The sequence below is a fragment of the Penicillium paradoxum genome (genome assembly GCF_028828445.1).
Source record: "Penicillium paradoxum strain IBT 22861 chromosome Unknown utg000002l_segment0_segment0, whole genome shotgun sequence".
Taxonomy (NCBI): Eukaryota; Fungi; Ascomycota; class Eurotiomycetes; order Eurotiales; family Aspergillaceae; genus Penicillium; species Penicillium paradoxum.
This window is the reverse complement of record NW_026643180.1, coordinates 3,587,186-3,614,394: the sequence shown is the minus strand read 5'-3', so window position 1 is coordinate 3,614,394 and position 27,209 is coordinate 3,587,186. Positions and strand designations below refer to the sequence as shown.

Below are 27,209 nucleotides of genomic sequence, written 5' to 3'. Positions count from 1 at the left end.
GTATGAATCGTTCACTGCTCTCATTTTTCCATACTTGCGCCCACTATGTAGAACCTCCCCCTGTGATCATCTGGAGCCCATACACCGTCCACACACCGTACGGAGTAATCTGTACTGGAAGTGGCTATCTGATTGAATTGGGGTCTGGGGCGAAACGGGAAATAGGACACCCTACCACCCACACCCACCACATCCACCACACCCCTTGCTCGCAATCAGAACATCATCACACACTCCCGTCGTTCTCCTTCCTCTTGAGGCCTCCAATTGCCAACTTCCTCGTCGCATCACATGTTTTAGCCTGCAACATTCTTCATTCTACACTGCAGTCGTGAGACCGATGACTAAGCTTCCCCGGTTTTGAGCGGAGTTCCAGGCTGTTTATCTTCCTTTTCTAGACCCAACTGGCGTACGAACAAGACCCAATTGCTCTAGCCATGTCTTCTAATCCTCAAATCGGGTCATGGAGAACCCCAGCCGAGGGCCATCTCACCCCCGATGCCAACGGAGATCTTCAAACTGACTATTCGCGCTGGCGATTGGTCGATGAGGAAGGCCGTCAAACATGGCGGTACCTCGAATCCGATGTGGAAAACCAAGAATGGCCGCAATCAGTAGCTGATAAATATCATCTGGGAATGCCAACGGTATCTAGATCCCACCTAATTGACAGTCAATTCCGGTTTGTTGTGCAATTCTAACTCGCGCATTACAGGGTCTTCCAGATCTGCCAGAGGCCAAAACCCCATTGGCAGCTGCAGAGAATGGGCTTTCTTTCTTTTCGCATCTGCAGCTAGAGCCAGGAAACTGGGCTTGTGAATATGGTGGGCCCATGTTCTTGCTGCCGGGTATTCTGATCACTTACTATGTGACCCATACCCCTATTCCCCCTGAGTATGCCACGGAGATCAAACGCTATCTGTTTGCCCGTCAAAACCCTGAGGATGGTGGATGGGGTCTGCACATTGAAGCCCACAGTTCTGTCTTCGGTACTTCTATGAATTATGTAGCTCTGCGCTTGATTGGTGTCAGTGAGGAGGACCCTCGCATGATCAAAGCCCGAGGACTTCTGCATAAATTTGGAGGTGCTATCTACGGACCTCATTGGGCAAAATTCTGGCTCAGCATTCTGGGTGTGATGGAATGGGAGGGTGTTAACCCAGTTCCCCCCGAGATTTGGTTCGTTCACGCATATTTTCAAGTACAAAACTGTGCTCTTGTTGACTGACTTTTTAGGCTTCTGCCTGATTGGGTCCCCTTTGCTCCGTGGCGTTGGTGGATTCATATGCGTCAGGTCTTCCTGCCAATGTCTTATCTGTGGTCCAAACAGTGGTCTCACCCTCTAGACGATTTGACAAAACAGCTGCGCGAAGAGCTATACACCCAACCGTACAGCTCTGTTGATTTCGCTGCTCATCGCAATTCTATTCATGAGGCAGATAACTATTACCCCAAAACCTGGGTGCTAAATGCAGCCAATGAACTACTGGTGCGGGTCTGGAACCCGTACCTTCGCCTCCCCAGTATTGTCAAGCGAGCTGAGGATTGGACCTGGGAATTGATTCGCATGGAAGATGAAAACACCAAATACGCGGGGCTGGGACCCGTCAACAATCCGATGAACATGGTGGCTTGCTTTATCCATGATGGCCCTGACAGTTACTCTGTCCGTCAACACAGAGAGCGATTGAATGACTACATGTGGGTGAAGGGCGAGGGCATGCTCGCAAACGGCACAAACGGCGTGCAGGTCTGGGATACGGCATTCATCACTCAGGCGATTGTCGTTGCTGGCTTCGCTGACGAGCCCAAATGGCGTCCGATGTTAACAAAGGCTCTCGAATTCCTCGATGACCATCAGCTTCGAGAGAACGTACCAGACCAAGAGAAATGCTACCGTCAGCATCGCAAAGGTGCTTGGCCATTCAGCACCAAGGACCAAGGCTACACAGTCAGCGACTGCACCGCCGAGGGGCTCCGGTCAACACTCCAGCTCCAAGAGATGCACAATTTCCCCAAGCTGGTTTCTGAACAACGATTGAAGGATGCAGTTGACTGCCTTCTGCTTATGCAAAACCCAAGCGGTGGCTTCTCCGAGTACGAAGTTACCCGCGCCTCCCCAAAGGTCGAGTGGCTGAATGCCGCGGAGGTCTTTGGCGGTATCATGATCAGTTACGACCACCCCGAATGCACAACAGCATCCGTCACAGCGCTGTCACTCTTCAGCAAATTCTACCCTGAATATCGCGCCGACGAAATCCGTGCTGCGAAACAGAAGGCAGTCGCCCATATCAAGCATGTCCAGCGCGCCGATGGTAGCTGGTATGGTTCTTGGGGCATCTGCTTCACTTACGCCGCTCTATTCGCACTTGAAAGTCTGGCCAGCATTGGCGAGAAATATGAAACGAGTGCTGACTCTCGCCGAGGCTGTGATTTCCTTATCGAGAAGCAGCAGGCCGACGGTGGCTGGGGCGAGTCCTATCTCAGCAGCTCTACCCATCAGTATGTCCAGCACGAGAAGTCCCAGGTGTGCCAGACTGCCTGGGCTCTCATTGGACTCATGGAGGCAGACTACCCGCACAAAGAGCCATTGGAGAAGGGCATCAAGCTGTTGATGTCGCGCCAGCAAAGCAATGGAGAGTGGCTGCAGGAGTCGATCGAGGGTGTATTCAACCAGTCCTGGTAGGTTCATGCTATCCTAGTTTTTGTTTGTTGAACTTGATTACTGACGTTTCCTTTAGCATGATCTCATATCCTAATTACAAGTTCTATTGGCCTATCCGTGCCTTGGGCTTGTATAGTAGGAAATTTGGAAACGCAGAACTCGTGTAAATCAGCTTGGGGAATGAGTATCACCCAATTATGTACTTAATCAATAATAAACTGGCATATGAAGCCATATTTTACCATCGATATCAGTAAATCCGCACAGCTAGATAGCCAGTTACTTTCTTTCATCTCAGCATTACCTACGCTTCACTCTCTATACCTCCCCTTCACGTGATCCCCTCCCCCTCCAAAAAGAGTGATCGACGGGAGCTTGGGCCACTGGGGCTCATCACTCTTTTCTCCGCATATCACGCACCCTCCCCTCCAGCAACATCCTCCAGTACTAGTATCACCATGAATGCCGCAGCCGAAGGCGACAAGGCCTCTGCCGAGTCCAACTACACCCTTGCCATCCAACACTACACCCGCGCATTGAGCGAGCTACCCCGCGCTCCAACATACTACATTTCGCGCTCAACTGCCTTTTCACGCCTTAAGTCCGCAGATGGCGGGCCCAACTACCAGGCCGCTCTCAACGATGCCGAAATCGCCCTCCACCTCGCCAGAGAGCGAGGAAAACGCGAACTGATGATCTCAGCGCAGATGCGCCGCGCTGTGTCCCTGTATCAGCTTGAGCGGTACGGGGATGCAGAATTCGTGTTTGGGATTATCACGCAGAAGACCAAGACTGGCGAGGAGCCTGAAAACAAATCGGAGAAGGTACAGGCTGCCATGGGAGGATCGGGATCCAAGAACAATTACACTGCCCAGTTGCCCATTTGGACGGCCAAAATCCAACGGAAGTTGGCTGAAATCCCTGAGGATGATGCGAAGCGCGCAGTTTCTGTTACTGAGTTCCCATCCTCCACACATGTTCCGACTGGGGAGGAGGTGAAGGCTGAGTGGGAGGCTCTCAAGGCTGGAAAGAGCGCGGGTGGAACCTCGCAGCAGGCGACACCGGCAGCATCTGTTCCGGCCACTTCCTCTACTTCCCAAAGTCAAAGTGCGAACATCAGTGCCCCGGCTTCTTCTGCTGCTCCGGAGAAGGTCCGTCACGAGTGGTATCAATCCCCAAACTCTGTGGTTGTGACGCTTTACGTCAAGGGAATCGCAAAGGACAGTGTCGCGATCGATCTGAAAGAGGATTCGGTAAATGTTCCCGTCGGGCAGTTTCTTCAGGACCGAACCCAGAACTAATCTTGCTACAGGTTTCGTTGCAATTCCCTCTCCCATCTGGTTCTGAATACGATTACACACTCGACCCGCTTTACGCGAACATCAATCCGTCCGAGTCCAAGGTCTCAGTCATGGGTACCAAGATTGAAATCACGCTGCAAAAACAAAAGGCTGGCCAGAAATGGGGTTCTCTCGAAGGCTCATTGACTAAACCCACCGAGATTGCCGACCGTCCGGCCCCGCAGAAAGCACCAGCTCCCTCAGGCCCTTCGTATCCCACATCATCCCGTCATGGCGCCAAGGATTGGGACAAAGTAGCATCCTCTCTTACCAAGAAGGAATCACAGGGTAACGGAACCACGGCTGATGAATCCGATGATGAGGGCGGTGATGCTGTTGATGGCTTTTTCAAAAAGCTGTATGCTGGCGCCGACCCTGAAACACGTCGCGCTATGATCAAAAGCTACACTGAAAGCCAAGGAACTGCCTTGAGCACGAACTGGTCTGAAGTTGGGAAGGGCAAGGTGGAGCCTCATTCGGAATAGATGCCCATTTACTATTTTCTCTTCTCATTTGCTAAGCCGCATATAGCGAGGTGTTTCTCAGATATCCCAACTGCTAGTTGTGATCTAGTTTTCAATTTACTGGCTTTCATTCATTCGCTCCGTTTCATCTTAGATCTCAAAGCAGATAGTACATTTGCAGATTCCAACCACATCCATATTATATCGTTCCCTCTTCCAAACACCCTACCAGAAGATATCAAAAACCAAAACCCGAACCTAACACCAACTTCTAGGTACACAGCACAATCGATCTCCCCCCTGAAAGCGGAATAGCAGACCCCATCCCATCCTGTCGGTGCATAGTAGCCCTGACAACACCAGCCGAGAACGTGAGAGAAAATTGAGCGCCGGCATCTTTGGTCTTAGCCATGAATGATTCCCCAGAATACACCTGCTCAAAGGCCTGAACAGCGCGAACACTCTGCATGGCAGCTCTGATACTTCCTCCTTTCTCTGGGTTCTCCTGTTCGTACAGAATCCACAACATGACAGGTTCGTTGCAGAATAGTGATTCCTTGACCCTGCTGTACTCTTGACACAGCCTTGCTGCAGCGGGTGCCTCCCTGTTCCCGTCCGGAGATATGTTAGACATCAAGAAGCCGTGTTGGTTGTATACGGCTACAACCGAGCATGCACCGAGCTCTACGGCGGTAGCGCGGCTGTAGACGGTCCATTTTCCCGATCCGGTGTTATCAGCGTACACTTTCAGCTCCATTGGGGCGAGGATAGGAGGTGGATTGAATGGGTAAGAAGAGTGTGAGTTTGTTCCGTCTTGCAAGGTATGAGATGCTTCCGGGTGTGTTAACCGTTGACCTTGGAGAGTCGATTGCTTGATATTGTGTTGATCTGACCATTCTAAGCCGCCGTATATATACACATCTTCTTTCTTTTTCATTGACAAACAAAATCATCCATTTGGGCCGCAATCAGGGCTGCAAACAAAGACACCCAAGTTCGAAGCAAACCATCCCGTGGGATATATTGGCCAGAAAGTTCCCACGGATCTTATAGACTAGGAATCTTGATATTGATCGCCAAGAGGACTAAAACAGAAACTGTATACCGAGTAAGCTCAACGCGAAAATGATAGGCTGTCGGCGGTTAGGGCTCGTAGTTAGCCGGCGGCTTATTCGTTCTCCGTGAAACTTATATTGGCGCCGGCCCCCCCCTGCACACCACAATTGCCGTCACTAATTCTTCTCATCGGCAGCTTGGCTGCCAGAAATTCTGACCCAGTCAGATAGTCTCGTTACACATGCATATTCACAGGGCTGGTTGGTTCAGGGGCAAAGTTACATGTCCGTCAGCTTGGTTAGGCCAGCATGAACCACCCCCTCAAAGCGGAAATTTGAGGCTGTGCTGTTTTTCTTTTTGACAATGCAAGATCCAAATGCGAGATTATCACAGCCTTAGGCGTTGACTCTTTAGATATGTATAATCGTCCATGGCCTCAACGACCCAATCGCGTATCTGCAATCCCTGTTCCACCCCAAACTCCTCCTTCCATTTCTCCAGCTCCACCTCCAACTCCAGATTCACCGCCAGTTTGTCTTTTCTTATTCCGGATGAGGCCATAAGTGTGTCCCGCATGCGTTGTCTGGCTGGCTCGTATTTGGCCACTTTTTCGGGATCCACGGGTTCCCAGGAGAACTGTAACTTGCTCTCGTCAAGACCAACCAACCGACAGTATTTCCCCATCAGTTGCGGTGAGACCATAAAGTCATCTGCATCGAGGATGATCGGACCTTGTGGGCAAGCTTCAGCCCCAACTCGTAGCCACATATGTTTGTACCAGTCGTACAGCCGGCGTGTCCAGCGCAGAGTCATCATCCGGCTCAACAGGCCCTGTATCTCTTGCATTTGGCCCTTGTTGTTGTCTTTGAAAAAGACGAAGGTTCTGTAGTAAGACGGGAATACGCGGATTGGATGGCGGATCAGAAACGTTGGTAGCCCGGTCATCAAGAATGCGTCAGGGAGTAAGGTGTCATTTTCAGGCGAGAGACTCGGCAAATTGGACTTATCCTCCTTGCACAGAGTTCCCGGTAATTGAACCCTCCAGGGATCGTCGGTAATGGAAGCGACATCCTCCGGCATTGATCGGAACTTCATCAACGCAGTAGGCTGGACGAGGAATTGGGAATGCTCTTTGACGATAACTGTTTTTCCATCTGCCTGTGCTGCATCGACGTGGCTGTAGAGTTTGTTGAAGCATTCTTGGAATCCACCGGCTAGTTCAGCCCGTTCTTCTTGAGTCCATTCGCTGTAGGGCCGTTCTATCACACCCAGCTCGCGCATGTGCCGTATGGCTGGGAGAAAGAAGTAACCGTTGCTTTCTTCGCAGACGGTATTGGGCTGTTCTGGAAGTGCGAGAAGGTGCATGAACAGATTGGATCCCGTTCGAGGGGAAGTAATCATGAACAGTCGCTTTTGCGACAACAGGGTTGGGGCCATGGCGGAAGATCCAGTTGGAACGAATATGGAAAACAAGGAGGAGTGCACGCTCTGTCTCGAAGATCCACGAGATGATATACTACATCCCGCGGCCTCTTCCAAGGACCGTCCTCGATTTTGTTTACCGGTGTTCGCCGAGACAGTCAGCCCTCATTACGTGTTCAATGGATCACACTGCGTCCACTTGCAGTAAGCATCCATGCGATGCACGATGGGATCAGATTTCGTGGGAACTTACGGTGTAGACTGCATGCACAATGGCCACGCTACATGTGCCCTTGCATGGGGTGGACGATCGAAGGGAGAAACATCAACAAGTCCACAGCGGAGCGATTTCTCGTGTTCTGGCAACTTCAATCATGACTATCGAGCCTGAGTACGGCGCTCAGTCAGAGCCCAATGCCTTCCCGAATACGCTTTTGTTCCAACAGCTGATAGAGCTGGCCAATCATCATCGACTCACTGGTACTGCGGCTTTCAGAGACTTCTCATGGGATAGCAAAGCCAACCATGCTGAACTCATGGTGAATGTGCTTCAGCTCCGTGGGGTTATCCTCGAGTCTCTTTCCGACGGCGCATGAAGCTTTGACAGCCGGACCAGATGTATACATCTGTCTCTTGCCACCGACGGAATCTGAAAGGCTAGTTGGGTATCTTGCTATCATGTCACTCGGTGCGGCCATTGTACCACTTTGTGACTGTACGAGATGGTCATAATACTCAATTCTTTGAATCCCCTCGTGCTCATCAACACATCCCAGCCCCCGAAGTCCTATTCGAAGAAATGACCGGCATTTGATTCATATTGATTCATGGGACATTGATAGGAAGACTGTGTGTTTAAATGCGAATGAATGGCTATGTTATTGTTTCATATACTATATCCGCGATCCATCACAAAATCGATTTTATATTTTTGAACATTTACTCTTCATCATCGTCACCAATTTTGCTGTCACGGTAGAGGAAGAACTGTGTGAAGATAGCCATATCCAGCAGCAGCGTGCCAGCACTGCCTACCAGCCACGACAGGTTCACGAGCACATAACGGCCATACAACGCAGCGGCTTCGCCGGGACGACACTGCGCACGGTGGTGGTGGTGACCGAAGACTTCCTCGGAAGACCCACCCTGGCAAACAGGCGAGTATGCCAGGATCGAGAGCACATAAGTCAAGTTTCCGATGCAAGCAAAGAGGAAGAAGAGCAAGGAAACACCATCCGTTGACTTGCGACGGTAGTTCAGGAGAAGCTGGGGCAGACGTGATCCCAGATACAAGACTGCGCAGAAGTACCCGAAGACCTGGCCCAGGACATCCATGGTGAGAGGTTCTGGGTCTGGCGCGGAAGACTTCGAAGCTGGGCTGACATACCAGCCTACCACTCCAGCAGTACAAACCAGAGCAACGGCAGTTAGGTTGAAAAGCGCGGATTGGATGGCGGAGATGCGACGGCGGCGAGCGCGTTGAGCACGGATGTTGGCTAAGTTGGATGGGGGCTCGACGAAGGGCGTTGCTGGTGACAGGTGGGCCACGTCGACTGATGAGTGGAAGATATCATGGTAGGAGGTTGCCGATTGACGTCTTCCAGAGGACAGTGGGCGTGTGCGGTCTTCAGGTTGCTGCCCAAAGGCACTGGGGGATGGATCCCGAATTTTGACATGTCCAGTAGGCTTTGGTAGCAGGGATGATGTCTCTGTTGGTGCTGGTTGATGTTCGGCACCAGCTTGTTCCTCGTCGGAGGTACCGTCGGCGATTGAAAGTTGAGGACTAGGCGAGGAAGACAGCTCTGCTTTCAAGCTGAAACCTCGGTAGTAAAAGCACTGTCCCAGTAGAACTATATCGGCCAAAGTATAGTACACTGCAAGGATGATCATTGTAGGGAGCACGCCCTGCAGGACGGCGCCTAGGATGTTGAACACATCGCCAGCCAACCAGACAATGAGGAAAAGAAGCGAGAGACCATCTGCAGAACCACGTCGGAAATTTTCAATAATCTGAGGGGAGAAAACGACGACCCAACAGGCAATCGAAATCGATCTGGATTAGTTAGTATTTGATTTGAGAAAAACAAAACATCCATGCAGTCAGGGCTCGCCGAGAGTTAAGTAATGCCGCATCCGCCGCCGCACATGCATCCATGCATTGATTGATAACAAATAATTGGACAGCAATGGAAAGCACAAAAGAAAAAGCAGAGAGATATTCGATTGTCAAACTCACCCGCAGATCCCACTGAGAGCCTCAATGTTAAAATTAGCCGCCTGCGAAGGGAACATGTCGCAGGCGAACCGTATGGTTCAATCCCCAGTCTCTCGGAGGAAAGTTTGAAAAGCGACACAATATAAGAAGACACTATGGTGCGAAGAGAGGCAATCGCTGGGAAATCCAGCTTCGTCTCAGTCAAGAATAAGGCAATTGAAGGTGCGGGAAAAGAAAGAAATCAAATGAAAGATGGATGACGTCGGGTCACGTGCACCAGAAGTATACAGAGCGATTTAGTTCTCGAATGAAGAGCTTCATTTGCCATTATATCCTCCCGAGGTCAGCTATTTCTCGATTAAATTAGATAGAAAAGTAATTAATTATTCATGCAGGGCAGAGCAGTCATCGGCCTATCTCACGCAGCAGCTTTCATAAGTCGCTCCAACTTGTCCTGGAAATCACAGAAGATATTCACAGCCTAGGCCTACGTCAGCGCAGCTTCAAAATCGATATATTTTCGTAGATGCACCTACCTCAGTCAACTTGATCTGACTCGCACCACCTTGATCTCGAGCAAATGTGATCCGGTAGCTCCCAGGGTCATTGATGAAGGAAATACCCCGCGCGGGAATCGGAAGAGTTGGGTCCATATCAAATAGCGACTTGGTTTTTCCTGCATAAGGCCGATTCAACTGTGCCAACAAATCCGGTGCGATAGTAAGGTGATCCACGCCAGCAAGGAAGAAGATCTCCTCGACAGAGGTTAGGCTTGCTGGGAGGACTTTGGTGGTAGAATTGATGGATTTGTAGTATTTCTGGATGGCTGCACAAAGGGGAAGCAATTTCGCATTGTCCACGAGACTGATGAATAAAATGGTCAGATATGCATAAGCTCATCAATCGAGTTGCCACATACCCTGTGTTGACCTGCACCTTCAGTTCATTCACATAGGGTGCAACATAAGTACAGCCGACTTCATCGGCCAGGACCGCCTGAGCCATGCTGAATAGCGTGGTTGCTAGAGTGTGTATGCCCGTCAATTCGAGGGTACGACAAGCCATCATTCCTTCCCATGTGCTCGGGACCTTGATACAAATGCGAGCCGTGTCAAAGCCGGGCTGAATATGCTGAGACAATTGCACGATCCCTATAGCAGACTATAATCAGTACCGAGTTCGAATATGAACGATACCAGAGTGGAGCATACGACGCGCATTGTCAACGATCTTCTCCGGGGAGTACGAGTAGTAAGGGTTGACCTGCACATGGACAAGTCCACGAATATGCTGTGCCATCCCAATCGCCATTCGAACCATCTAGCATTCATTCCTCGTTAGTGACCTTCTTCCTCCCACGCCAAAAATGAAGAAAAGCTCACTGCAACCTCAACGGCCAATTCCTCAATCCCCATGGGCGCGTACTTCGCATACAACATATGCGCATCTTCCAGCGACGCCGCAATAACCTGCGCTCGTGCTGGTTTGGAAAGCTCGCCGAATGCAATAGCCTACCAGGTTAACTTCTTACCCCGACCCGCAGCATCTTCATAAGCTTACTTGGTTGGAAGTGCAATGTTGAAACGGACCTAGGGACTTGGCAACTAAACAGGCATCAGTAATTCGACAACGATACAATCTACAAAGAGGCCATTCTACTCACCCTCTTCGTCCAGAGTATCGCAGTCGACCATCGTGCGCGAACGCATATAATCTAGACCTGTCTGGACTACCATCCTGAACATACAGGGTGATTTAGAAGGAGATATCTAGCGAACTCGTAACCGAACCAGGGGTTTGACGGGAAAAGGAGGGGGGGGGAAACAAAAGGACCAAGAAAGATGGGCATCCCACCGGACCAATGGCCCCATATGAGTATCTTATTAAAGTAGCCTTTCCGGGGCTCCATTAGCCAGGTGGCACGGAAATGTTGCTCGGCCCGAGTAGCTTGATGGGCGATCGTGCGATCGTCATGAATCATATGAACTCTGCATCGACTCACACTTCTGGCATGGCTTGGGAGTAATTCGGGAAATATGACGGAAGTATGAGATAATTGGGCCATGCGAATCAAGAAATTCAAGACAAGTCACACAACATGGTGACCGCTAGCAGTTGTAGCAGAATCACACCGAGAGAGATATAGATTGAAGGATCCCGGTGAGGCAATATTCGCATTGTATAGAAGAAGATAATGAAATGATATATGCCGAGAGAAACGCCCCGCGATGCAAAGTGTAGACCCGCCCCCAAAATACCGAGATACCTATCAAAATACATGCAGATATCTAAACTAAATGCTTTCTTTTATGCCCCTTATTTAGCTTGAGCGGCCAACCACGCCTCGTGGGCCTTCTTCTGGCGTTCCCAGTCTTTGCGGAGCTTCTTGGCTCGGCTCTTGGTAATCTCCTCGCCGGCAGCATCACGAGTAGGCATGCCTTCTTCATCCCAGGTGCTGTATTCATTGGTGCGGAACATCTCCAGGTGGCTCAGCTTGCCCTTTTCCAGCTTCTTGAGAGCCTCCTGCTCCTTCTTGAGCTTGTCGGCCTGTTTCTGGAGAGCACGGGCTTCCTTCTCTTCCCGTGCCTTGAGCATCTCTTGGGTGACGGGACGGACCAGGGCGGGCTGGTTCTCACGATCCTCGAGAGCGATGCCGACATCGAAGAGGTCGATGTCTCGCACCCGGTCGCACAGGGACAGGATGTCCTTGCCAATAGATTCGGAGGATTCCAAAGACACGACCTTGGCGCGGAAGTTGGAGAAGAGCTCCGCCCATGGCTTGGCAGACTCATCAGCTTCCTGGGGTGCTGATGCTTGGGCAACGGCAGCCTCAATATCCTTGGCAGAGATTCCAGCCTTGGACCGGGCGGCTTCGCGGAGGGTGTCACGCATAGCTGACAACGGGTACAAGTAGGCCTTGGCCTCCTCGGGAATGTCAATGCCAGACCAACCTATTTCAGTGCTGTCGGCAGAGGCGGTGCCGTTGAGACCGAATATGTTGACCAGAGAGGTCACCCATTGGCCTGCAGCCTGAACATCTTGAGGGGGCACGGTAGCCTTGTCAACAATGTTGAACTTGGAGATAAGTTCGGAAATTGTTGCCATGACGGCGGGGGTGTTGAAAGAGTCGCAGAGTTGGTCATAGACGGCCTTCTTGGCCGCTTCCAGATCAGCAGCAAAGGTGGTGTCGGTGCCCGACGACTGGAGAGCTGTAGGATCATTCACCTTGAGGAAGAAGTTGTTCACCTTTTCCTCCCAAGAGCTACCGGTGTTTACCAGATCTTCTGTGATCTCAACGCCGTCCTTCCAACCACCCAGGAGGAAGACAATGCGCAGACTTCTGGGCGACCAGTCTTTCCGGTCGAGCGCTTCGCGGATGGTAGTGAAGTTCTTCAGCGACTTGGACATCTTGGATCCTTGGATGGACAGGTGTCCCATGTGCAGGAAGTAGTTGACCCATTGGTCGTGGCCGTGGTCGTGGCCATGGTCTTGGCTATTGTGCCAATAAGCTTCACTCTGAGCCAGTTCATTATCGTGATGGGGGAAAGCGAGATCGATACCACCAGAGTGGATATCCATCTGCTTACCCAGTCGAGCTGATGCCATAGCTGAGCACTCAATGTGCCATCCAGGGCGGCCCTTGCCCCAAGTGCTGGACCAGCTTGGCTCGCCTGGCTTCGAGGACTTCCAGAGAGCGAAATCGGAAGCACCACGCTTCTCTGTGGTTTTGCTAGCCAGAGAGCCTTCGCCCTCTGCAGCCAACTTATTGTCTGACCGACTCCACGGCTCAAGTCGAGCGTAGGGGTGGCCCGCAGCCTCGAAGGCATTGATATCGAAGTAGACCGATCCATCCTCTGTGGCGTATCCAAAGTTGTTCTTGACAATGCGCTCCACGAAAGCCGCAATCTCATCGCCATATTCCGTCACACGAGTCAACTCTGTGGGGTCAAGGACGTTCAAATCCCGCATATCCTTGGTGAACCGTTCCTCATATCTCTTAGTCAACTTTGTGAAGATGCTGTGATCACCCGCATCAACGAGTGCACCCTTCAGGGCATCGAGGTAAGGCAGGATAAGATCTTGAGCGCTCGAGTAGAACAACTCAGCAAAGAGAGCAGGATCGGCGCTTGAGCTATCACGGGTTTCTGCCTGCGCGATAACTTTGGCGGCCGATGCAGCCGTCTTGATGTGCATTTTGACCTTGGCCTCATCATCACCAGCCTTCTCGTTTCCTGGCAAAGCTCCGCCGTTCAAGATAGTCGCGTATGTTTTTCCGACCTCATCATGGTACTTCGATGCAGGAAGTTCGGAGTCGAGCAAGGGGAGGTTCTTCTTCAGGTAGGCGATGAAAGCCTTATTAACAGTGTCGAGGACCTCCGGGGTAATAGTAGGGTTGATCGCGACGAATTCATTGAACAGGTGTTGTTGTCTGGCACGGAGAATGATCTATAGGTAATTTTGAGTCGCCTTTCTTCAAATAGTAGCACATATAAGCAGCTCAAAGGCATACCTTATCATCCACATCTGTAATGTTCATAACAAAGTTGACATCGAACTTGAAGTAGTCGCGCATAATTCGCCGAATGATATCGGTGCTAACATAGTTGCGGGCGTGTCCGAGATGCGCATCGTCGTAAACAGTTGGTCCGCACGCGTACCAAACGACTTTCTTTCCTGCAGGATCGATCGGGACGAAGGGAGTCTTAGACTTGGTCAACGAGTTCCAAACCTTCAACGCAGGGAGCTGCGCATCCGGGCTGGAAGCCGGTTGCCGCCATGGCGGCTGCTGGCGAGAAGACATGGACCTGAAAGAAGCGACCGACAATAGTAACCGCTGTTTGGACGGCGAAGAGAAAGGAAAGGAGAGAAGTGAGAGGCGGGGGGAAAGCATAAAGAAGAAAACAAAGGCAATGGAGGGGGAGGGGCTCGTAAGGACCAGATCGAGTCATGCTCCAGACTCGCTGTGATTGGCGGCAACGGAGGATGGGATGACCGAGCCCTGAGCCCTAGTTGATGGCCCGATCAGGCAATTAGCATGACGGCCATTTTTTCTTTTGCGGAGAACGAGTTCCATCAAGTTAGGGATTAACGATACTCCTTACTCTCGGCGACCTCACTCAACATGCCGTCCCCATTCTTCACGAGGAACGCTATATCCGACAAAGATAGCCTCGCCCTCTTGCAGCTGCGACGCGACCAAATCATCCCGACGATCCTCCGCGACCATGACGATGAGAACCAGGGTTATTGGGAGGGCAAGGTCACCAACACCCGCTTCGGCTCATTCCCTCATAGCACTCTGATCGGACAGCCGTGGGGCTCGCAAATCGTCGCTTCTAAAGTCGACACAGGCTCTCGCGGTCGCAAAGCGACCAAGCGCAAGGCCGAGGAGCTCGATGGATCAGCAACACCAGGCGCGGAGGACGAAGAGGAGAAGAAGCCATTACTGAGGACTCCCGTCGCTGCAGACAGTGGATTCCTGCACATTCTCGCCCCAACACCCGAGGCATGGACCCTATCTCTTCCGCATCGCACCCAAGTCGTCTACACCCCAGACTACAGCTACATCCTCCACCGACTCCGCGCACGGCCGGGCTGCACAGTGATTGAAGCCGGTGCCGGCAGTGGCTCATTTACACACGCCGCCGCTCGCGCCGTATTCAATGGATATCCCGAGACAGAGCAAGCGACCAAACGACGACGACTCGGAAAGGTATGCAGTTTCGAATTCCACGAACAGCGCGTGGGCAAGGTTCAGGAGGAACTCAGAGATCACGGTCTTGATGGGATGGTCGAGGCTACACACCGCGATGTCTACGAAGACGGATTCTTGCTAGGCGATCCCAAAACCGGCAAATCGCCCAAGGCCAATGCGATCTTCCTGGATTTGCCCGCTCCTTGGCTCGCGCTGAAACACCTTGTGCGCAATCCTCCTGATGGACGCGAGTCGGCCCTCGACCCCAAATCGCCCGCCTATCTGTGCACGTTCTCCCCATGTCTTGAGCAGGCAGAGCGCACGATCCGCACTATGCGCCAGCTCTCATGGCTCAATATTTCCATGGTGGAGGTTGCTCAGCGTCGACTTGATGTCAAGCGGGAACGCATCGGGCTCGATGCTGAGGGCGTGCGCGGAGCAACCGTATACCCCAAGACCGTCGAGGAAGCAGTCGAAAAGCTTCGTAGCGATGAAGTGCGCGCGAAGCTCATCCGCGACCACCGACAAAACAGAGACCAGCCAGATTACGAACCTATTGTCAAGGAGACGCCATCTTATAAAGAAAAGTCCGATGTTCCCGTGTATGCTCAAGGTCGCTTGACACACCGTTCAGAGCCTGATCTCAAGACTCATACTTCATACCTGGTCTTTGCGATTCTGCCTCGGGATTGGTCTGAGGAAGATGAGCAGAAGTGCAGGAGTCAATGGCCCTCTGCGCAGGTTGTCAAGCCTGATGATGAGCCCAAGATTAGCAAGAAGCAAATGAAGAGACTTGCTGCTATTGAAAGGGCAAAGCTTCGTGATGCTGCGAAGGAGAAAGAAGAACAGCCACAGCCAGAATCAGAGGATAAGGCTGAGGACGCAAAGGATGCAAAGGTCGAAGAACAGATGACCGAGGCATGAGTACGAGTGTATACCAATGATTTGTTTCGTTAGCATAGAATTTTCATAACTAGATTGGGGCTTTTTCGCCTGGAAGACATAGAGGCACGGCGGTTTCTGTTGCTTTGAGGCCTTGTAATTACATCCTATCTATTCCAACATCATAGTGAAGCAAAGCCACATCCAAAGGCCCAGTTGAGAATATTCTATAGGACAAAGCTATCATTCCGCCTTCTATAAAATGTAAATATTGGTTTGCAAAGGTGAAAAAGAAAGCTCAACGTTGCATATATGGTATCAAAATATCAACGCGGGGATACGAGTTCTCAGAGATTGTTTTCAGCTCGGAACTTATCCCACGCCTCATTCAGAGTTCCAAAGACAGATCCAGCAATCATACGCTGCTCAGTAGTAGCAGTGGTAGGAATCTAATAGAAATGGTTAGTGGATGATCAGATGAGATGAAGGCAATAGTAACAGAGCAAAGGATAGAACGTACCTTATCAGGGTGCACCTTGGAAATACCCTTCATGTACTGGATCTTGACCTTATTCGGCAAGACCAACTCCGCAAGACCAATCTTCTTCCACCCAGACTCGGGCCACAGCACGGAGTCTAGACTACCCAGTAGCGCACGCAGGTTGTCTTGTTTGCCACTCCTCCAGGTGGCAATTCTTGCATCGACACTTTCAGAAAGGGCGAACTTTTCCTCGTCGGCACGTTCAGCCGCCTCGTTAGCTTGGCGTAGACGACTGACTGCTGCAAAGTCTGTACCAGATGCCGAGGTTGCTGTGAGACCGGACCTAGCCGAAGGCTTCTTGGGTGCGGGGGAAGGTCTTTTCGTAGCGGGGGTGGCAGGTTTGGACTGGGGCTTGCTAATACCAGCTGCTTTCTCGCAACGGTTTCGGCCTTGGATGCTCGTGCTTCCACCGTGCCCAGACTCCACAGCTAGCTTCCATGCCTGCGCGGCATCACCCCAGCGCTCAAGTTGCTCTAGTGCTTCGGCTTTGCGCATTAAGGCCTTGCCGAAGAAGTCTCTCATGGGCTTAGGCGGTTCGCCTGTGCATAGATCGATTACCTCGGCTTCACCCTTGGATGGGCCAATGAATGTCAAGATGATGTCGGCGTCATCGATGGCGGACTTGGGTTCGCCAATCTTTAGGGCTGTCATGGCGCGGTTGCTGCGGATGATAATTGTAATAGGATGCTTGTCAGGGAGCATGCCCAAGGCTGTAGAGAAACTCTGATGAGCTTCAGCGTAGTCGCCTCTCTTGTATGAGTCTGCGGCTTTTCCGCGGTGGCGGTGTGTCGATTGAAGCGCTTCTTGAGATACAGGCGGAATGGATCGTGTCGGAGCTTTGGGACGTACGGGAATAGAGGCGGAGCGTGTAGGAGGCGTGGCATTCCGAGCTGGGCCAGAAGGCTGGGGACGACTGGCCGAAGGTGCAGGAGAACTAAAGAGGTCGACTTCAGGCTCGGGGGGTGGTGGGGGTGCCTGGGGTCGCTTGCGCCTAGCAGGACTAACATAGGCTTGCGCGGACTGCTCTTCAGCAGCAAACCGTGAAAGCCGAGGTTTGGGATCTTGGGAAGTTGGTCGGGATGGACGCTGGAGGAAGTTGGGTTGCTGCCTTGGCTGAGAAGCATCAGGAGACAGTTGATTGCGAGGAGACTGGCTTCTCGGGTCGGGTCGGTGGATATCACGGGAACGAGGAGGCTTTTGAGGCCGCCCATCGCCAGACTCAAGAAGAAGCGCTTCATTGGTGAAGTCCTGCTCGGCCTGGGACTGAGCCGGCTGTTCACGACCTGGGCGTCGCGGCTGTAAAGGTGGTTCGTCGTGTGGAGCGGATGCATCTCTCATCCAACGCGGCTGACTAGGGTCATGTTCGGCGCTGAACTCATGAACCGCTTGTTGGAATTTCTTGCTGCCGGTCTTCCAGAGTGAGCCGGCGGATTTCAACAAGTTATTACCGAACTGAGAAGCTATTTGTGCAGGATCTTTGTCTGCTGATGCTGGGCTCCGCCTGTCCTGTCGTGATCGAGATTCTGGCATTTCTTCTCTCATCCAGGAAGGTCGATCGCGATTATGGCTGTCGCTCCTTCCGGCACGATCGGTAGGAGGAGCACCAGTCTGTCCCCCAGTCTTCTGCTTAGCCTCGGCATGGGCTTGGGTAAGAAGCCAGCTAACAGCAGCCTGCACATCGGTCCCAGACTCCGTGGTGTTTAGGGCCCGTCGAGATTTATCCGCGGGGAATCCCATATCAATCAACTCTGCAATAGCTCGATCGACTTCATTGGAAGGCATAGGCGATGCACCTTGTTCTCGGCCACGATCTGAGGGCGTGGCAGATGTGGAAGGTGGCTGCTGGCGAGGGATATCCGATACCGGCTTCCCGAGCAGACCTAGGAAATCATCATCGTCCCCTTGTTCGGGCTGGGGAGCCGGAGCGGACTTCGGCTTCAATTGGTTGAGGCCAAATGGGTCATCGTCATCAAAAGCGTCTATGCTCCCTGTATTATCCTGCATGGCAATTCCCCCGTTGGATGGTTTGGGGCGACCATTCATGTCAATCTGAGGCGAGGATCTCGAAGAGCTAGGGACTGGGAAATGAGTCGATGCGTCCACTGGCGCAGCGGCATTGAAGGCGGCGAGAATATCATCTTCGTCCTCCGGGGGTGGCGGTGCAGACCGTGAAGTAGGTATAGATGCGGGGCTCTGTGTACGTCCCTCCAGATTGTCCCAAAATTGGTTGTTCTGGCCACCGTATTGCGATTCGAATCGACGACGGTTGTCGGCTTCCTTCTTAGCATTTTCTTCCTGCAAGCGCTTCTGCTGTTCCATGAGAGAGAGGTTCTTGTTTCCAGCTGAAGAATTGAATGAAACTAGGTTTGCAAAGCTGTCTCCAGTAGATGTGGCGGGCTTCGAGGGCGAGCTTGATCGGTTCGATGTCGCGGATAATGGGGTAGACCTGCCGGAGCCGCTATTGAATGGCATACTGGGATATAGGTACCCAGAGCTCATCGGTGGAGGCTTGCTCTGATTCTTGGAGTCGGAGGACCAACTCAGGCCATTTAGATCTTCCATATTGGGTGAAGTTGTCGCAAGAAGATGGAGGTGAGGTCTGGTGGATTCGAACGAGGGTTAGGTCCCGGAAAAGGGATGAAGGTTTTCCATGATCTCACCAGCTCACAATTCAAAAGAAGCTTGAAGTAATTAGAGTATATCAAAGACCGTTTGCTATCAAGCAAAATGCAGAACACTTGTTGCCCCCTGCATGTGGGGGATCCAGACCGCGCGGAGGCTGGCACGTGATGCCGGTTTTATCTCTGGCATTGCAAGCATTCTGGAATAGCTCCATCTCCTTCTAGGTTTTGATCTCAGGCAATCTCAGCTCCTTTAGCTACTTAGGTAAATAATTGGTTGTTTCCGACATTCGATTTGAATTGAGGATCCAATTGGTTCCTTCTGACATGAGCTAAGCTGGTCCAAATGTGTATATCTGGGTCTCTAAAATGACGTCGATGTGAGAGAAACTCCAGCCCGATCCGTTAGATCTCCCTCTTCTTTTACCTTCACAGGTCTCCAGTTGATCCTTCTAACGACAGACATCTCAGTCAGAACCTAGAGCTTCTTCACACCCTAAGACAATCTGGGAAGTATCCTCACGATGACAGCCGTGACTGTCTCAACCGCCCCCACTCCGTCGGCTAATCCACTGCTTCAATGGATCATGGCACTTCCTGTGGCTCATAATGTAAGCGGCAAAAAGGTTCATGATCATCAGTTGTCCCGAGGCACAGAGAGCCCTAGAGCCGAGTTGAGTTCTTCGGTAGCCGAAAGGGATCACCAGTTCCTGGGGCTAATCGGAAGAGACTGGGCCTACGAGATCGAACAGCGCTTGTGGAAGCTAACTTGTCATCTCTTCAAAATAGAATAACCGGGGCAACTAAACCGAAGATCTCCCGGTCTGTTGCATTCTTCCAGGAAAAGAAGACTTTTCCTTGTCTCCTTGGTATTGGCAGCCAGCGCGCATCCTATCCCGATTTGGGCGTCAATAACCCGGAAATATACTACCGCACTGCAGCCTTAGGTCGACCACACTTGGTGATATGTACTAATGTGTTCTCGCTCAGGTATCGGAAAGGGGCAATAATTGATCATGCAAGAGCGACTTACTGCCCAAAAGCCATCGATCTCTCATGGAAGCTATCGGAAAGGAGCCCATCCCCCATATTGCCGCTGAATTATTTAAAGTTGGGCAGAAAGCGTGAATTAAGAAAAGCCTTATGTCTTAGTGCCCAGGCTAATGAAGATTGGCAAACTGCCCGATACAGTTCAGCTCGAGGCTTTAGGGAACAACCTGTCGGTGGGGCGACAACGTAAAACCGGCAGTCTCCGCAGATGATTCCTCGGATCATCCTCTATAGTACGGGGCTACCAGAACACGTACGGAGGACACGTTATAGTCATAGCGGAACGGATCTAACCTGTTATATGTACGGAGGACACTCCGTAATAACCCATACAATGTGAATCCATCTGGTGATTTCCCATAGTGGGTTCTCTCTATTCGAATCGCATAATCTCACAGGGGCGAGAAATTAGGATATGAGACTGTGGCCACAATGCAGCCACAATGCGTACGGTAGCTTCAAGGTTACCTACATGTACGGAGTATGGAGTACGGAGTACGGAGTACAGATTCTGTAATGTGATCACTGTGCATATGTGCCCTTAGTGTTAACTTAAATCTGTAAATGCCCCCGAGAGTTCTCCCGAAGCCCAACAGCCAAGAGACTTAAATGATAGAATGAAGGGACCAGCCTATGTCAATAGGAGCCGGTCTCCACGCAAAGTCAATTCTCATCTCGCGGGAAAAAGGAAAGTCGGAACTCCGCTTTTAGACAGCGGAGCCCCCTTTCGGGTAGATGAACCGCGAGATAGAAGGGAATTAATTACCGGAAGTGAGGAGATATCTCGCACCATGACTGCAAGCTGTGTATGTTGTAAGTTATAGAATATCCGGAGACTTTATGAACAGAGTTAACCTGAAACGACCCAGTAGAATGGCCAGGCCCGTGCTTCCCGCATTAGTCCTTGAATGTCGATAAAATGGGGGAGCATAACGGTCCGGACATCCCTGTACCTAGCAGGATTCCCCTGTCCTTTGATGTCAGTATGATTCTTCCGAGACCCCCAATCCACTCTTCTATCATGGAGACTGCATATGGACCCGACGTCGGAGTACTGTACGGAAACACTATCCCCATTTCCCAAATGAGGGGCGAATGGGGGCTATGGTGAAACAATGGACTCTGGGATATGCTACAGTTCATCTTATGTGAATAGCATGTGGACAGAGAGGAAATTATACACCAAATGACATGGGGGACAGAGACACCTTCCCCTTACAGCGGAGAGACCTGAGTGGAGGAGAATCACCCGTGTTCCAAGATGGACAGGCATCACAATCCCCAGGCAATTCTCCGGTTTTTGTGTACGCAGTATCACTCCTATCACTCCGTACATGGGCCATTACATGTGAACTCCCACAAGTCAGGCGGATTCCACATCACATCAGGAGATCTATAGGATTCTTTGCCACCCGGGAGACGAACGGGTTGATCTACACCATACATGAGTGCTTTCCAGTCAGAAAACGGGAGAATTGACGCGCGATAGCTGACCATTCATGTCTCAGGGCACGAAGTGGGTTCCGCACAGGGCAAGCCGTGCCTTTTTTTGATTTTCTTTGATTTTCTTTGAATTTGATTTCTTTTTTTTTTTTCCTTTCGAACGGTACGCTAGTCCGTGCGTCGTGCTCATATCTCTCCTTCTCTTCCGCGGCCTCTATATTCCTCCCGGATATGGCATGGTCTGATCGATATCCGAGCTAATCTCTACACGTACCACCTGGCGGCGCCTCGGAACTACAAGTTGCATTGTCCAACTTTTCCCGCTTTCCATTCGATCGGGTTGTGATTCGCTCCTGGCAGAGGAAATTGATAGTCTGATTCTCTTGCATTCCGACTGGCCCAGCAGACGGCGGGGCCAACGATTGACATACCTATTGCGGCAATCGGTCCAGGTGTGTGCCGCTCGGGAATCCTGCGGACACACAATAGCCTCTATGTCGACTATGTTGGGAGTATATCCCTGGCTTTAGGGGCAAATCACCGTCAGTACTCTGTGCCGGCAATTTGTATGCCAAAGTACTAATAGTGGGTTGCACTTGGCTTTTCACGTCTTTTTTTTTTCTTTTTCTTCTATTTTTTGCCTCTCGCTCTCGTTCTCTCGAAATTCCAATGTTCCAACTCGATCCAGACCCCTCCCCCTAAATCAACTCCATAATGACACATTCTCATCCTAAGATATGTTAATAGAGCTCCGGTCAAGCCCCGCCTTAGAAAATCAAATAACCCCCATCTGGGATTATTATTTTACCTATTTTTACTTAGTTTACCCAGCTTTTATTATGTGATGGGATTAAGAAAAAAATAAAACCCATCAGAACATCACTTCCCCCTCTTTACGAGCTCTTTGAACTACTTCTTTTCGCCCCTCCCTTTGAATTCCTCTGGTGCCCCCTTTCAACTTCCGAGTGCCTTGGAGTGTGTGTGACTCCCGCGACAATGGGACTCTTCAAGCGCAAAGATTCCAAGAATTCAATTCAAAGCGAGCGAGATGAACAGGAATCTTTCGTCTCCGTCAACAGTGCTCGCACCTCAAATACATCCCTGAGATCGCCAGGATACAAGGGAACCGGCCCGCCAGCCTCAATTCCAGAACTCCCCATCGCCAGACCCCCAGACCCAGCATTGGACCCGGCCGGGTATCTACGAAGCATCCATGCAGTGCGCGAACGCTCCAACATCGTCCTAAACAAAGCCAAAAAGAATCAACTGCACCATTTCGATGTCGACATGAGCAAATTCGAAGCTACCGCCTCCTATATCGTCTCCATTATTAAGGTAAAACAAAATGACGTTGGATCATGACCCGAGGTTACGCTAACCTGGTTCCCGATTTCCAGCGAGATTATGCCCCGGACTATGAGAGCATTCCGCCGCATGGGCGCTGGCAGCATTTCGACGTGGGTGGCAGACCGCGCATTAATCAGCTCCTCCAATCATGGCCGAGCCGAATTGATGCGCAGGAACGCACGCGCCGTTTGATTGACTTGTTTGTGGTTTCTGTGTTGCTTGATGCCGGCGCCGGAAACGAGTGGTCGTACCGATCGAAAGAATCGGGTAAGGTCTACTCGCGCAGCGAGGGCTTGGCAGTTGCCAGTCTGGAAATGTTCAAGTCGGGTCTGTTCAGCAGTGATCCGACGGAACCATGCCAAGTGGATGGCGCAGGATTAAAAAAGATTACAGTCGAGGTGCTGGCCAAGGGAATGCAACATTCAGAGCAAAACCCGTTGGCTGGTATTGAAGGTCGCTCGGGGTTGTTAACGCGGCTATCCGAGGCACTGAATAACCAAGACTTCTTTGGAGTCGACGCCAGACCGGGAAATATGCTAGGTGAGGCGATTTCGGGCGGAGATGTGCTCGATCAGCTGCTAATGTTAACTAGATTATCTGCTCGGTCATCCTTCAACTCTTGCTTCCTCCGTGCCTATTGTTCCGATTACCACGTTATGGTCCGTGCTGATGGATGGCTTGTCTACCATCTGGCCCCCATCGCGAACACAAATCGATGGTGTCTCGATTGGAGATGCTTGGAAATGCTCAGATATGCCCAGGTCTCCTCCTGCACAGCAATGGGAGAGCATCGTTCCATTCCACAAATTAACACAATGGCTTTGTTACTCGATCATGGTTCCAATGTCGAAACTGATGCTCATCCACTTCGCCGGCAGCGATCTTTTAACAGGCCTCCCTGAATATCGGAATGGAGGACTTCTTATCGACTTGGGACTCCTGAGTCTGAAACCAGAAGAGATGCAGCGAGGAATCGATGCCTATAAAGAGAATGCCCAGATCAAGGGTCAGCCCAGTGTCGAGGTTGCTCCTCTCTTCTCGGCCGACGACGACCTGATCGTTGAATGGCGAGCAGTGACTGTTGGATTCCTGGATGAGCTTCTAGACGAGGTCAACACTCAATTAGGGCTCAAGGGCTCTGAACAGCCACTCACATTAGCACAAATGCTTGAAGCCGGGACCTGGAAGGTAAGCCACCTATGATTCGTTCTTTTCAGGGTCAACTCTAACAATGACATTATAGGGTGGTCGTGAGATTGCGGAAGTTTCCAGACCAAATACCAAGGAGCCCCCTATCATGATACGATCTGACGGCACTGTCTTCTAATACCCTCTATTCCCATTTTAATTGATGTTTGGATACCTGGATACCTCCGCCCCGTCATTTTGTTTTGCTGTTGGGGCGAGCTTTTTGATGAAATGAACTCTTCATGACCAATACCTTCATATCTATATTTCACGATCGACTTTTTTCTTCTCTTGTTTTCTTTTTGCTACTTTGGGCCTTTTATTATGTGTTCTTTTCCATCAAGATATGAGGCTATTTGGATTTTCCTTTCGCTTCGGACCAGCGACTTATTGCACCCGGCATCTTGCCATTTTGGTTATTTCTCTTCTCTTCTATATATAGCTTTTTGTTCCAGCCATGTCTATAAAAGTCAATTGAGCATAGATGTCATGTCTATGATTTTCGGGGAGACCCATGGAATGTCGTCATCCCGTACCTCGGCCCCAAGCTCAGCAAATCTCCACCCATCAACGAGTAAGGATCTACCTCTCTGTTAACTGCGTTCGTTATAGATGCATTATTTAATGGTACCTATGTAAATCAAGAGGCAATATCTATTAATTTAGGCACTTTTTTCCCCTTCACTACTCACTTGTACAAACAATTCTTCCATTCTCCAACAACGAGAATTCAAGATCACGTGGGTCGGCTTAGCATTATTCCGTCTCCGCATTAGAAGGTCGAATGGGGCTCATCGTCTTCCCTGCTTATCTTATGTTCCCTTGTCTTCAATCCCATTTTCCAAGCTAGGAGATGCCACAACCGACCTTCTAGCAGACAACAAAGATCACTGCATCTGACTCGTCTTGTGAAGGATCCGAGATTCCCCCAGGTCGACCCGAGTTGCCCCCGCAAGAGCGGGGCATCCGAGCTCAACGGCAACCTTAAGAACGTCCGACATGATGGATGCCCGGAAGAAGAAGAGAAAGGTGCTCCTGATGGGCAAGAGTGGATCGGGGAAGTCGTCCATGCGCTCGATCATCTTCAGCAACTACGTCGCGAAGGATGTCCGGCGTCTGGGTGCCACGATTGACGTCGAGCACAGCCATGTCAAGTTCATGGGTAATCTCACCTTGAACCTGTGGGATTGTGGAGGGTGAGTGTCTTGCCCGTACTATATATACTCTTTTTCCACTCCGGAAACCAGTCCCACTAATCCGAGGTTATCTGCGTCTCAGACAAGATGCATTCATGGAAACCTATCTCGCCTCACAGCGCGGCAACATCTTCTCAGACGTTGCAGTCCTCATCTACGTGTTTGACATTGAATCACGAGAAGTCGACCGCGATCTCGACACCTACCATGCCATAATCGAAGCGCTGGGCGAATTCAGCCCAAACGCCTACGTCTTCTGCCTCGTGCACAAAATGGATCTCATCCAAGCCGAGCACCGCCAGCGCATCTACGAGGAACGCTCCGCCGTAATTCGAAGCCGATCGAGCAATTTCCGCGTCGACACCTTCGCCAGCAGTATCTGGGACCAATCACTGTACAAAGCCTGGGCCGGAATCGTGCACAAGCTTATCCCGAACCTAGTCGTGATCGAGCGCTTCCTCAACGCCTTCGCCAAGAAAATCAACGCAGAGGAAGTCATTCTCTTCGAGCGCTCTACTTTCCTCACTGTGACCTCCGTGACTTCCGAAGTCGGCGAGCTGAACCCGATCTACGATCGTCACGAGCGTCTCTCGAATATCATGAAGGCCTTCAAGCACTGCGCCGCCCGCAATACCCTCACCACCCCGGCCGCGGCCGGCTTCATCGTCATGCATACTAAAACCCCCCAGTTCAATATCTTCCTCGGTCGCTTCACTGATAACACCTATATCTTCCTCGTCGTGCCTCCCGGTGAGGCATCCTACAACTGCGCCGTTCTCAACACGATGCTTGCCCGCGAGGGCTTCTCCAAAGCAGCTGCCGGCGGCGGCGTGGGCGGCGATGGTTTCCCTCTCCCCCCACCTGAATCAGCGGAGGATCACTCGCCAAACGGGACGAATGGTGCCGCCGCGTAATAGGGTGATAAGAAATTAGGACCGGCTTTGTATAGCTACGGAGGGGGATGCTTGTTTTTTTTAAAAAAAAACCCACTTTTTGCCCTTTTTTACTTTATGATTGTTGAGGGATTTTTTATGACAAAATACAGCAGGCGCTGAACGATGGCGTTATGGAGAGCAATGTATTTGATCTTTTTTTCTTCTTTTTTTCACTTGTTTTTTCCCCTGAGAATTGAGATACCCGGTGGAATTTTCCTTTTTTTTCTTGGAAATATGTTCTTTTTTTTGGAAAAAAAATAATACCGAGGTAGTGAGCTTTCTCTGCTATTTCTCTAATTCTTTCGCTTCATATTGTATATTCTTGTTGTGCTAGGACTTGGATTGTTTTCCGTGTTGGGAAGACTACAAAGACCCGTGGGGAGAAAGCAAGATACCATTGAATCATTGCACATTGCAGCGGAGTCAATATGGCTGTAGAAAGATTCAGGATTGAGGTCTTTTGAGTAAGACTAAGAGAGTCTATCTAATGAGATTTGATTCGTTTGTGGCTTGTGGAGGTCCAATTTCTTGAGTTTGTGGAAGACGAGGATATCTTTGGACGTTGGTATTGAGAGCCTTTTTCAAATCGGTTAATTTCGAATGTGATGACATTGTGAGATTGGTCTTTTCTTTTGTATTCACATCTGGGAATGGATGAAGGTAGGTTCTTTCAAGAGACTGTGGAGTTGGATGGGAAGAGAGATATGGTGGACATGATGAATGGGAACGTACAAGTGCAGCGTAGGGATCTAAGATTCAAAGTTTGTAAGCTTCGAAGAGAGCCCTAGATTAGGCAAATGGTCAGGCGATATTACGTGTCAGTGAGATAGACACTCGAGAGACGGACACGATCCCGAGGGCTCAGTACTGGGGATATGTAGTCGGATTGGTATGTGATTCTTCGCGGTTACTTCAAAATAACATACTGCAGGGGATATCCCATCCTGTCTATATTTCCTCGCATCCGATGCAGAAAGCGGCCAAGGGCAGAAGAGCCAAGGGCAGAAGAGCCAAGGGCAGAAGAGCCAAGGGCAGAAGAGCCAAGGGCAGAAGAGAGAAGAGGAAGAACATTGGAGGGATTTGATTATCTATCGGACCGGCCGGCCTCAACGAAAAAAGATGAAAGGGGGGGCAAAAACATAGCAATTG

The 27,209-nt window shown here is 50.8% G+C and overlaps 12 protein-coding genes across 12 annotated transcripts; 6 read left to right on the top strand and 6 right to left on the bottom strand.

Annotated features, from left to right (window-relative positions):
• Nucleotides 1–437: 437 nt before the first annotated feature.
• N7457_001294 (terpene cyclase/mutase family protein) lies at nt 438–2,686 on the top strand (the record flags this gene model as incomplete). Its single annotated transcript, XM_057172340.1, has 3 exons — nt 438–647; nt 716–1,179; nt 1,237–2,686. 3 exons carry the CDS (start codon nt 438–440, stop codon nt 2,684–2,686), a joined length of 2,124 nt encoding a protein of 707 aa, XP_057036243.1.
• A 437-nt stretch (nt 2,687–3,123) lies between these two features.
• Nucleotides 3,124–4,490, top strand: N7457_001293 (co-chaperone SGT1; the record flags this gene model as incomplete). The annotated part of the gene is made up of 2 exons (XM_057172339.1): nt 3,124–3,918; nt 3,978–4,490. 2 exons carry the CDS (start codon nt 3,124–3,126, stop codon nt 4,488–4,490), a joined length of 1,308 nt encoding a protein of 435 aa, XP_057036242.1.
• Nucleotides 4,491–4,740: 250 nt separating this feature from the next.
• On the bottom strand, nt 4,741–5,226 carry N7457_001292 (uncharacterized protein; the record flags this gene model as incomplete). The annotated part of the gene is made up of 1 exon (XM_057172338.1): nt 4,741–5,226. The coding sequence occupies one exon, from the start codon at nt 5,224–5,226 to the stop codon at nt 4,741–4,743; it is 486 nt and encodes a 161-aa protein (XP_057036241.1).
• Nucleotides 5,227–5,912: 686 nt separating this feature from the next.
• On the bottom strand, nt 5,913–6,962 carry N7457_001291 (uncharacterized protein; the record flags this gene model as incomplete). The annotated part of the gene is made up of 1 exon (XM_057172337.1): nt 5,913–6,962. One exon carries the CDS (start codon nt 6,960–6,962, stop codon nt 5,913–5,915), a length of 1,050 nt encoding a protein of 349 aa, XP_057036240.1.
• A 359-nt stretch (nt 6,963–7,321) lies between these two features.
• Nucleotides 7,322–7,543, top strand: N7457_001290 (uncharacterized protein; the record flags this gene model as incomplete). The annotated part of the gene is made up of 1 exon (XM_057172336.1): nt 7,322–7,543. One exon carries the CDS (start codon nt 7,322–7,324, stop codon nt 7,541–7,543), a length of 222 nt encoding a protein of 73 aa, XP_057036239.1.
• Nucleotides 7,544–7,886: 343 nt separating this feature from the next.
• On the bottom strand, nt 7,887–9,239 carry N7457_001289 (PQ-loop repeat-containing protein; the record flags this gene model as incomplete). The annotated part of the gene is made up of 2 exons (XM_057172335.1): nt 7,887–9,000; nt 9,184–9,239. 2 exons carry the CDS (start codon nt 9,237–9,239, stop codon nt 7,887–7,889), a joined length of 1,170 nt encoding a protein of 389 aa, XP_057036238.1.
• Nucleotides 9,240–9,580: 341 nt separating this feature from the next.
• Nucleotides 9,581–10,856, bottom strand: N7457_001288 (transaldolase family protein; the record flags this gene model as incomplete). The annotated part of the gene is made up of 7 exons (XM_057172334.1): nt 9,581–9,643; nt 9,699–10,026; nt 10,082–10,313; nt 10,374–10,482; nt 10,545–10,673; nt 10,723–10,766; nt 10,826–10,856. The coding sequence occupies 7 exons, from the start codon at nt 10,854–10,856 to the stop codon at nt 9,581–9,583; spliced, it is 936 nt and encodes a 311-aa protein (XP_057036237.1).
• Nucleotides 10,857–11,478: 622 nt separating this feature from the next.
• On the bottom strand, nt 11,479–14,053 carry N7457_001287 (cysteine--tRNA ligase; the record flags this gene model as incomplete). The annotated part of the gene is made up of 2 exons (XM_057172333.1): nt 11,479–13,608; nt 13,673–14,053. The coding sequence occupies 2 exons, from the start codon at nt 14,051–14,053 to the stop codon at nt 11,479–11,481; spliced, it is 2,511 nt and encodes an 836-aa protein (XP_057036236.1).
• Nucleotides 14,054–14,284: 231 nt separating this feature from the next.
• Nucleotides 14,285–15,781, top strand: trm61 (tRNA 1-methyladenosine methyltransferase subunit GCD14; the record flags this gene model as incomplete). The annotated part of the gene is made up of 1 exon (XM_057172332.1): nt 14,285–15,781. One exon carries the CDS (start codon nt 14,285–14,287, stop codon nt 15,779–15,781), a length of 1,497 nt encoding a protein of 498 aa, XP_057036235.1.
• Nucleotides 15,782–16,086: 305 nt separating this feature from the next.
• N7457_001285 (UBA/TS-N domain protein) lies at nt 16,087–18,842 on the bottom strand (the record flags this gene model as incomplete). Its single annotated transcript, XM_057172331.1, has 2 exons — nt 16,087–16,188; nt 16,260–18,842. The coding sequence occupies 2 exons, from the start codon at nt 18,840–18,842 to the stop codon at nt 16,087–16,089; spliced, it is 2,685 nt and encodes an 894-aa protein (XP_057036234.1).
• A 3,548-nt stretch (nt 18,843–22,390) lies between these two features.
• On the top strand, nt 22,391–24,068 carry N7457_001284 (URC4/urg3 family protein; the record flags this gene model as incomplete). The annotated part of the gene is made up of 4 exons (XM_057172330.1): nt 22,391–22,729; nt 22,792–23,281; nt 23,334–23,929; nt 23,985–24,068. 4 exons carry the CDS (start codon nt 22,391–22,393, stop codon nt 24,066–24,068), a joined length of 1,509 nt encoding a protein of 502 aa, XP_057036233.1.
• Nucleotides 24,069–24,931: 863 nt separating this feature from the next.
• On the top strand, nt 24,932–26,039 carry N7457_001283 (Rag GTPase GTR1; the record flags this gene model as incomplete). The annotated part of the gene is made up of 2 exons (XM_057172329.1): nt 24,932–25,125; nt 25,208–26,039. 2 exons carry the CDS (start codon nt 24,932–24,934, stop codon nt 26,037–26,039), a joined length of 1,026 nt encoding a protein of 341 aa, XP_057036232.1.
• Between the last annotated feature and the right edge of the window lie 1,170 nt (nt 26,040–27,209).